The sequence below is a fragment of the Equus przewalskii genome, chromosome 9 (genome assembly GCF_037783145.1).
Source record: "Equus przewalskii isolate Varuska chromosome 9, EquPr2, whole genome shotgun sequence".
NCBI lineage: Eukaryota > Metazoa > Chordata > Mammalia > Perissodactyla > Equidae > Equus > Equus przewalskii.
In genome coordinates this window covers 60009168-60020328 of record NC_091839.1, presented here as the reverse complement: position 1 = coordinate 60020328, position 11161 = coordinate 60009168, and the positions used below count along the sequence as shown (strand labels likewise).

The following is an 11161-nucleotide window of genomic DNA, read 5'->3' as shown; positions in this document are numbered from 1 at the left end:
AGGAGGGAGAGATCAGAAGGAGCTAGATAATCAGATAATTGAAAGTTGACTTCAGGCAAGTTCTTTCTTTTCCCCCTTTCCTTTCCTGACTTGGGTAATAACATCTCTACTTTGGATTATGTTCAACACCAAGAAAACAAGTATCATCATTTAAGTTATAAAAACGAACCAAATTTCACAAAATAAAAAATATAGCTTGGTACTAAGTATTAACATTCTAGGAAAAAACACAAGGAGTTTGGTATTTAAAAAAAACAACCTAACCTGCTTTCCTCATCCACTAACATCCAAAGTTAAGTAAATTTAAGACAGGCAATTTACCACCTCTATTGAAATGGATACATATTCTCCAATTTATATATGTTATAAAGTTCAAGGACAACTGGAAATTAAAATGCACTTCCCACAAAAACATTGATATAAATGGTGGATCAAGGGTTCCAGACGGTTCTACAACAAAAAGACTTCAACAAAAAGTCTTTGAACTAGATTTTAGTAATACTATATTTAGTGAAGAAAATGAATTCAAACACTTATCAGACACACTATTATCAGGGATAAAAAGTGCATAGGAAACAGAAGGCTGCATTACAAAATCTCAAACAAAAGGGTTGTTGATTAAAACAAAAAGACCCTAAAGACAACATCCTATATACAGCAATTGTGGCCATCTTTACACTGAGATTGGCTGAATTGTTGGGGTAGGTCTTCCTGATGGAGAGGCAGAGTCTTTCCTCTAAGCGGCAGGTGAGACAGACCCATTGCTTTGCCTCCTGATTCACTATCTCCATTAGCATTAGCCGGACCAGTCAGGGGTCAGGCATTAGGGAAAGACTATGCATCCATTTCTGATGCCCCTTCCATGACTCCCCTTCTTCCCGACTATTGTCCATCGACTTGCAGATGGGACATAGGAATCATTTTAGCTCTTTCTCCTCATTTAGACATAAAATGCAAATGCCTGCTTCAGATCTAAAACTGCTCAGTCTTTGGTTAAACATACAATCAAGCAACAAGTGTAAATGAGTGATACCAGCTGCCTCATTTTTATGGAGAAGAGGAAAATGTTAGCCATCTGGAAAGGGATGGGGAGACGTGAGTCCAGAGAACGTGTTTGCAAGGGAAAAGATACGGCAGGTAAAATTGAGGCCCTAGCTTTGTCTTAGTGTCAACAAACTCACACAAGGCATGCACACACAGGCATGGAGGAGCTCCTTGATACGGAATTGAAAACAAAAGCATTTCTGCTTCATATAACAAATTATGGTTTATGGATGTTTGTGCTTTTACAACATAATTGGCTTGCACTGTTTAAAGGAGCTTCTTTGCTGAGGTCTCAAGCAAGGAAGCTAAACTCTACATTGAGGGAAAATAAGTATGCAACACACCAGGAGAGGAAGTAGGAAGTTTCTTCCCATTTTCCTAGGCCCAGTGCCAGTCTTCAAGAACATTTCGAAACAAGCTGTTTGGCTTTGGCTTACTCCTACTCGGTGTGCAAATACCCAGGGCCTTTGTGTGACCTTTAGCAACCCAGGGCTACCCAGTACCCTCAAGTGCCCTGTCCTAAAACCCAGCCATTCTCTCCTTCCTCACTTCTACCCTTACCAAAACTTCCTTTCTCTCAGAGAAGGGGTTAGGGCCCCACCTGGTAGCAGAATCTCTTAAAATAATCAATAGTAAGGTAATATTGTCAATGATCAGGTAGTGAACATCTCTCTCAGAGACCTATGTTTTAAGACACAAAGCTTAAAATCTCAAATGAATCTCTAACTGGGAGAATTTCAGGCAAAAGAACAGAAAAGTGAAAAATGGAAGTCAGGCTGTCAGCACATCGTGGGAGATGGGGTTAACTTTCCAGGCAGCTCACACTGAGTGTGCACACAGCTCCTCCGGGCCATTTCCTACTTTCCATGGCTTCTTCCCTTTAGCTAAAGCTTAACCCAGAAATTCTCTAAGACACCAATGGTCATTCTGGAGATCCCTCCTCACCCGCCCACCCAATGAGACAGGGGACTTTGCAGTGCGATGGGCAGAGGGAAATACCAGAACACAGAGGAAAAATGGCACACAGGGTGTAATGTTGCAAGTTGAGAGGCCTAGTTTCAACCTAATACTAGCACATTACTGTTCATAATATATACGATACATAGTTTAGGTAAATTTTCATGTTACAAAAATATACAACAAAATCTTGTAAAAATCTCTGACATGACTGATGCTTGATAATTCCCTTAAGGAAACAGCCTACAATAAAACCACAGTTATCAGCTAAGTTGCATCAATGTTTTTTCATTTTCTTTGATTTTTTCTCCTGGTCTTCTGTTATCCTTTCAGCAGGTCTCTTCTTCAACCCCTTCATTTTCCTGGTTTGTAGTTTGCTTAGGTCTTGCTTCTGCATATGAATCCTTCCATAAGTTGTACCAAAAGTATCATGAGAGATATTTTTCTTCTTCTTTGGCTATGAGACAAGAATATATATATTTAATAGTCTCTATTACCATGAACTGGTAAAAATCTAGTGTACAACAAATATCTTACTATTTCCATTAGTGAGCGCCCCTTCAATGATATAAAGTCTATAGTCCTATAGACCTTTCTCCTCAAATTTAAGCGTACATACAAATCATTTGGGGATCTTGTTAAAATGCCGATTCTAATTCAGTAGGCCTAGGGTGGGACCTGAGATTCAGCCTTTCTAACAATTCCCAGGTAAACTGTCGTCAGACTACACTTTGAGAAGCAACACTACAGAATACAGTAACCATTGTCATGCACCAAGAGAATTTCCGGTGTTTAGCTTAAGGAACTGTAACTATCAGTTTAATCTTTATTGGCATTCCAGAGACGTCATTTCTATTTGTTTTTTAAAACCATTCAAAAGTCAAAACACATTTTTATGCAAGTTTGGGTTACACATGTTGTGCTCTAAATCCCATGTCTTCACAATGCCAAAATTGATTCTCTTTTTGGCTGAGAACTGGCAGTCTGAGCTACTAGAAAGCTCTCGGCCACACTTGATGCTTAGGTTTCTGCAATTCTTTTATTATCTTTTATGGTTGGCTTATTTGCTTCTTCCTCCTTTTCCTGGCTCTGAGAGTCTAATTGTATCTATTTTATTGATCTCTTTTTCGTATGTCCTCTAATGTAATATGCCACAAATCCCTTTTGGAAAGAAGAGTGGAATGTACAGATAAATATGGCACCAATCTGCTGATTACGTACCTTGAGGGCTTTTGGTGTTTTCATAGATAACTTATAGAGGTCATCGGATGCCAGATGTGTCCTCCTCAGAACCAGATCCAACGAGGGTCCCATCTCTTCTAATTCAATCCGTGGTGTTCTGCAACCGGATTTCTTCAACAGCAACCTTTATGAAATAGGAAAAAAGAAATGCTGCTTTGACTGATAAAAGTCCTATTGCTCCCAAATATTTTTGTTCAAGAGAATTTACAGTTCCATAAAATAACATAAAATCTTTAGGAAGGCTAAGCTTCTTAAATACATTATACATTTAGGCCAAGTGTGTTCTTTGGTTCACTTATTTTTAAAAATCAAAAATAAAAGTATATGACACTGTTGCGAAACAGCAAGTGAGACAGACAATTCTTCTAAGAAACAGAATCCTTTGATTTGACTTCACCTTACATAAGATTTACGTAAGTTATAAAACTAATTTTAATTGGGTCTTTGAAACATTACGTTCACATGATTAACAAATTCTTGTTTCTCTAAGACTCATTCAGAATCAACTTTTCTTCATAGCACAGACATTTGCTGATCTCTGTAGATTGGAATAAACTTTAAAATCTTAATATAACAAAAGCACAACTTTCTGGATACCATATGTCCAAACAGCTCTGGATCTGGAAACATCGAGGGACAGAGAGGGGAGGAGGGGAGACTGGGAAATTGCTTTTGTGAGTGACACCACACTAACAGCTGAAAGACCTGAAGATTATTTGAGCTAAAAGACTCAGTTTGTTACAGTGGGCAGATCTCCACACGGAAAAAAGAAGTGATTAAACAACAATGTTTATAAAAGATCAGTCAGTCACTTCACACAAAAGCTGGAGTGTGAGAGAGGCAACAGGTGCCATGAGAGAAGAGAAAGAACAGATGAGGAAAGCACAGCAAGGAATACCTGAGAGAGCAGCAAACACCAGGAGGAAGTGAGTGTGCACAAGCTCACTAACAGCCCTTTGGGCCCAAAGTGCGTCACATGCAGACGGCCAACCAATACAGTTCACCCACGGGAGGCACACTTACCGATCGCAGGAAGAGCCATAGTGACAGACTGTGTCGGACACAGCTATTTATACCCAATTGAACAAGGCAACCCGCCCCCCCAAACCAGCATAGGATACGTAAAGAGCAGAAGGATTAAACAAACAAACAAGCTATACGAACATTAAAAGATAAAATGAACATTAGTACGGGACTTGAAGAGAGCAAGCACAGGGAAAAAGTCTGAACAAGAGCCCTTAGGCCACTCTCTTCATGGTGGTTCCAGGAGAAGAGACCTGAGAGAATGCCTGTCTCGGGTTCACTGCGGGGGATATATTTTTACAAGCTGAAGTTGGCTGGTCCAGGGCATCTTCCCTAAGAGCGAATTCCAAGCGTCTAAGAGCAGTGACCATATGACTGTCATATCAGACATACTGCTGCATTTGCATCCATATTTTCAGTACCTCCAAATAAATGATATTTATAATGAACTCATATCAAGATTAATATCTTGATGAATACAAAACTGCTCATTTTCAGCTAGATGGGAAACCTGGCAATCCAGAACAGCTCATGGCACACCTTATGGATTCAGATCACCCAAGTACCACTGGACATGACAAAACTCCACTAAAGCATCTTTTTATTTATACAGGTGTCTTCCTAACAAAGTAATTTTTTGAGTGGTAAATACAATTAAGATTATTTCAGAATAACTACGTATGTTGCTCTTTATTGAAGAATTAAGTTACAGAGCCATACTGTCTGTGTAAATGATCTAGTCTGAATCACTTCACTGAGCATGCTTCCTGGTAGATCAAATAGATAGAAACAGAAGGAAACTCTCAGTTTTCAGCTCTCTGCATATGGTTTCTGGTGACAGACCTATCATCCCTTCTCTTCAGTAAGACCTCAAACAGTGAAATCTAGAAGCTACAAGTATCAATTGTTAATCCCCTAAAAAGCAACCCGTTTACTCTTTCTCAGAGGAAAAGTATTAATGGAGAATTTACAAATAATTTTTGTAATCACACTAAGCAAAATGAAGAGACTATTAAACACCGCCTCACTAAAACAGAAGTAAAACCATTTCCTTCACCTGCATCCCATCATACACACTGTAGCTTTTTTTTTTAAATAGACATTTCAACTCCAGGCCTTTATATTTTCAACCAAATATCTACTGTCCAGAACTTTGACATCATAAGCCTAATCTCCGTCTCAGATCCTCGGTTTTCCCTCTAAGCTCTAAATCAAAAGTGACACTCGGTCCTGCAAGCTCTATGGCACAAGGTGCAGGGACACAAAGACACAGCCCAGTTCCTTCACTCTCAAATGGGCTCAGGCTGTTAGATATGTTGATAGGCAAATTCTATATATTTTAAAATACTATTTGCCTATTTCTTGAGAAAGACTGGCATTACCACTCTGGTTTGAACTGTAATTTCCCTATATTCCTCCCTTCTATATCCCTCTCTTCCACCAACAGAAGAGATTTTCATCACCTAAACCCTTTGTCTAGAATGTTGTGTTTGCTTTTTAAAAGTATGCTGGGGCCGGCCCAGTGGCACAGCGCTTAAGTTCACACGTTCCGCTTCTCGGCGGCCTGGGATTTGTGGGTTCGGATCCCAGGTGCGGACGTGGCACTGCTGGGCAAAAAGCCATGCTGTGGTAGGTGTCCCACGTATAAAGCAGAGGAAGATGGGCATGGATGTTAGCTCAGGGCCAGTCTTCCTCAGTGAAAAGAGGCAGACTGACAGTAGTTAGCTCAGGGCTAATCTTCCTCAAAAAAGAAAGAAAAGTATGCTAACACTTTCTGTTTTGCCTATTTCTCCCTTTAAAACCTAGTCAATGCCATGGCAAAGGCAAACGTGGCAGTTACTGAAGATTTTCTGTTTCATATTAATGGCTCTGGCCATATAGTGAATAAAATTCTCCAAGGAATACAAATAGTCACTCATGTATAAGGAATTAATTATTATAGGATACAGAGGAAGAGGTTAGTAACACTGATTTATTTCCCCAAAAGGCTAGGTCAAAGGTTATACTAACATAATTTCCCGTTCAGAGTTCCTTTCATCCAAAAAGCTCAAAACCATTTTATAAGCCTTACTAACCTTCACAAAGAATGAGTGTGAATATTAACTATTATCTTTTACCAACTGCTTAAGGGCTGGTTCGCAGTAAAAGAAAGAGGGCAGGACGTCGTGGTGCAGCCTGCAAGACTGCCTGAGGAGTCGCTAAGTCAGACACACTTCTGTCACATCCCCACCTCTATTTGCACCCCTCTCCCTCTTCTAAAGGAGGACCATCCATCTCAGAGGGGCCTCAGAATTACCTAAATGGTATCGCTACACTTTACAAATGACAAACAGATACCCTGAGAAGTGTCCTGCCCATGTCCTGTGGCTGACCCAGCCCAGAGTAGGTCACTAGGCTCAGAAGTGATGCTCATTCCTGGGACACTTCTTTCTTCCCCTCCCAAGTGTGGCACAGACCCTAGAGATTAAGCTGATCCACATTTAGTGATTTTCCCAGTAGCAGCTTGCTGTCAACCACACTGTCCATTTTCTATTTCAAATCAATAGCTAAGAGGCGTTACAAGGCATATATGAAACACCTAAAATTTTACACTGCAGTCTCTGTTTTTTTTCATTTTTTATTTTTTTGCTGAGGAAGATTAGCCCTGAACTAACATTTGTTGCCAGGCTTCCTCTTTTTGCTTAAGGAAGATTGTCACTGAGCTAACATCTGTGCCAATCTTCCTCTGTTTTGTATGTGGCATGCCACCACAGCATGGCTTGACGAGCAGTGTGTAGGTCCACACTGGGATCCACACCCCTGAACTGGGACCACCAAAGCAGAGCACACCGAACTTAACCACTCTGCCAGGGGCTGGCCCCTGGTCTCTGACTTTAAAAATTCCAACTTTTTTTTTTCCTTTATAGGAGCTGCCATGCCAACCTAACAGTGATTCCAGCAATTATATTCTTCTTAAAGTATGTGGATGAGTAGATATATTAGTTACACTGCTAATTTATCCTTGTTCTGAAGTCTGCTTTGCTAATTTTCAGTCCAATTTATTTCTCCAATATATATCTCTTTGTCTCTTTACAAATTAATCTTTCTTTTCACTAAATACAAGTTCTGATACAAATGAATACTTTCTGTGAAATTGTTCAACATGAAAGAGTTTTAGGTTATTGTTATTATTCATTCTCAAAGATGGTTACCTTTATATCTTTGGCTCCTTTATATCCCTAGCGTCTCCTTGTTTAACACAAATTTTCAAAAAGATTTTTCTTATGTTAGTGATTTTTAATCTTTTATTTCTTGTTCTATAAACAGGAGTCACCAACTTTATAATATATTCTTAAAAGCCCCAAAATCAAGTTTGGAAATTCAAACAACAGACTTAAGGGGCTTTCAATCTCAACTAGCTGAAAACAACATTAAAATCTCTAATTACATCTTGCAATCACGTGGATATTTTATTGTATTTTGCCTTACTATTATTATTATTATTATTACTTTGATGAGGAAGATTGGCCTTGAATTAACATCTGTCTCCAATCTTCCTCTTTTTGCCTGAGGAAGAGTGTCCCTGAACTAAGATCTGTGCCTATCTTCCTCTATTTTATATGTGGGACACTGTCACAGCACGGCTTGACGAGTGGTGTATAGGTCTGTGCCCGAGATCTGAACCTGTGAACCCTGGGCCGCAGAAGTGGAGCGCACAAACCTAACCACTACACCACTGGGCAGGCCCCCTCACTATTATTATTTAAACAAGCGGAAAATAGAAAAACGGAAGTGGTGGTACTAATCATATGGTGAAAAGAACTGAATATCTCTGACACAACGCAACTGAGACAAAGATGGAAACTGCCAACAAAACAGGTAAATATTTAGCTTCATTTGGACATTCACACGACAGAAGCTGGTCAACCATGTATTCCACTGTGAAGAAAAAACAAAATTAAAAACCATGGATGAAATGCTGAAGTCCACAAATGGTCACACAAACAGCATGACTGCACAGAAGACACTGTCAACACTGAGCTGTCAGCTCTCAGGCTGCACTGTCATGCACAACTCAAAATGGACATCAGTCTGAACTCAATGTTCAAAGGAAGGAGGTTTGTGGGGAGTCAACGTATTCTCTAGGAAAGTGTGGGCTCTATCAGTCAGTGCCAACACTTTATCTTAGTTAAGAAAAAAAACTTGGGCTGGCCCGGTGGCACAGTGGTTAAGTGCACATGTTCCACTTCAGCGGCCCGGGGTTCACTGGTTCGGATCCCGGGTGCGGACATGGCACCACTTGGTAAGCCATGCTGTGGCAGGTGTCCCACATATAAAGTAGAGGAAGACGGGCAAGGATGTTAGCTCAGGGCCAGTCTTCCTCAGCAAAAAAAGGATGATTGGTAGCAGATCTTAGCTCAGGGCTAATCTTCCTCAAAGAAAAAACAACTCATGCTTACAACAATATTGTAATAACTTTGTATGATGGCAGATGGTTACTAGTCTTCCCAGGGTGATCATTTTGTAATGTAAATAAATGTCAAAACACTGTGCAGTACACCTGAAACAAACACAGTATCGTATGTCAACTCTACTTCAATTTTAAAAAAAAGTCATGCTTACCTCAAGAGGTGCAACTGTAGCATATCACTAAGCTGCTTTTTTTTGTTTAAGATTGGCACCTAAGCTAACAATTGTTGCCAATCTTCTTCTCCCGAAAGCCCCCAACTACATAGTTGTATATTCTTGTTGTGAGTGCCTCTGGTTGTGCTGTGGGACGCTGCCTCAGCATGGCCTGATGAGCGGTGCCATGTCTGCACCCAGGATCCAAACCAGCAAAACCCTGGGCTGCTGAAACGGAGCGCATGAACTTAACCACTCGGCCACAGGGCTGCCTCCTCATTAAGCTTTTTAATGAAAACAAAATCAGTTTGTTAGGATCCATATTTATATTGTGGTGGGGGTAGGGCTAGAAAGCCTACACGGGAGACAGAGGATAAAATGAATCTAGCCACTGAATCTCCTTATTCCTTCCAGACTACACTTTTTAGACTCAGGGTTTTGAGATTTGCTTTGGCTGGCCTAAGACCTGCAGCTTGGTGCTCTAAATCCAGTCAAGAAAAATAAGGAGAGACTGCATAAAAGCAGGGGGGGTGAAGACTCAATGAGTGTTCTAAGCTCAGAGGGAGTGCAGTGTTGGATGCTCTGGGGCCCTGGAAGAGTGGGGTTCAGAGGCAGACGCTGGCAGGGGAAGGACAGGCTTGAGGGTCAGCACGGAGCTGCCGTGCCACAGCTATTCTGCAAACTCTCCAAACAAACTTTTGGCCAGAAACCAATTCTAAGTTTAAGCTCCATAAAACAGTCACACTAATGGGCCAACCTTGAGGATTAACAAAAACATGCCAAGAAACGCACTTACTTATAGCTTCGAAAGTAAATCTTCCCATTCAATGCAGTGAAGTGCAGAACATACTCTAAACCAGCCAGGCGGATATTTGATACTGTGGGGCCTCTGAAGAAATCTACAAGTACATATTAGGTTGTTAAAAAAAAAAAAGGCTAACACACTTTTAAAATTCAGTTACAAAGAACTACGTTCTAAATGCTCTGTTTTATATACTAATACCTAAAGAGATAAGACAGGTTTCACAAAAACTGATCCCTAAAAAATGTCCGGCGATCCCACCCTCCACCATTTAACCTCATGACTTTACTTCTGTGTTTTGTTCCCTGAGCCCTCGAATTTTTCAGTTTTGAAGTTCTCCCTCTAAGCTAGTGCTCAGCATTGGAGTGTATCATATTATCACGGATATTACTTTTTAAAAAATGTATAGCAAGGGATAAAATTTCAATCTATAAGACAGGTAGTCTAAGACGGCAAATTTCTACAGAAATGGGTGTGCAAACTTTGACTATTAAATCAAACTCACCTTTGTTTTATGGAGGAGGCCAACAAGTAAGAAAATTCTAACAAGAAATCTCAATTATATGAGCAAAAATTAACAAATTAAACTGTTAAATCAGAAAAGAACCATCGAGATCAATGAGTAGGCTGTTTTCCTACAGTGTGTAATCAAACCATTGGTGGCACATGAGATAATTTCAAACGACATACAGGCAGACCTAATTTCCTATGTATTATTTATCGTATTGTATACCATTTCCCATTCATGGTAGGGACATAAATTTCCTTTTAAAAAGAGGAGTCAATTTAAAGAAAAATCTCTAGCGAACAACACTATGGATACTACATGACTTGGCTAAAGTTAGGAAGGTGGTGCATAAAGAAGTTTGGAAAACAGTGATCAAGTTTAGGCCCCTCATTTTAAAGCTAAGATTGAACCCCAAGGAGGCTAAATGGAAATACATGAACAATATTTAGCTAAGGGAAAGTTACAGACAAAGTTCATCCAGCTTAATTACTCAGGAGGAGCTGCCCCAGGCAGGTGATGCAGTGCACACATCTTTGGTTGTTTGCTTTTTCTTTCCCGTGGTTAACCAAAAAAACCCCAAAAACCCAGCACTAATACGCATAAAACGGACACAAGTGTGCGCGCACATGTATACACCACCCTTCCCTACTCCCCTGAACAAAAACCCCACAGGGATGTTTCTAAAAACCAAGCATATACTTTTCAAGGTATTTTATTTTTATTTATTTATTTATTTATTTTTTGAGGAAGATCAGCCCTGAGCTGACATCTGTGCCCATCTTCTTCCATTTTATATCTGGGACACCTGCCACAGCATGGCTTGAAAAGTGGTACGTATGTCTGCAGCCAGGATCTGAACAGCCGAATCCCGGGCGGCTGAAGCAGAGTGTGCAAACTTAACCACTGCACCACTAAGCTGTCCCCCCTTTTCAAGGTATTTTGATAGAATTTTTTTACCCCTGAGGAAGATTTGCCCTGCGCTA

At 40.2% G+C, this 11161-nt stretch overlaps 1 protein-coding gene across 3 annotated transcripts in view; it reads right to left on the bottom strand.

Annotated features, from left to right (window-relative positions):
* Nucleotides 1–479: 479 nt before the first annotated feature.
* RPF2 (ribosome production factor 2 homolog) overlaps nt 480–11161 on the bottom strand; it is a 33111-nt gene continuing 22429 nt past the window's right edge. For 2 of the 3 annotated variants that reach the window (XM_008521298.2, XM_070556832.1), the window contains exons 8-10: nt 9665–9767; nt 3223–3367; nt 480–2458 (exon numbers count right to left, since the gene is read on the bottom strand). In XM_008521298.2, coding sequence (XP_008519520.1) covers nt 2279–2458; nt 3223–3367; nt 9665–9767 — 428 coding nt within the window. In that variant the 3' untranslated portion in view covers nt 480–2278. Of the gene's footprint in view, nt 2577–3089; nt 3368–9664; nt 9768–11161 lie in introns of all 3 variants that reach the window. The other variant, XM_070556830.1, reaches the window with a different exon arrangement.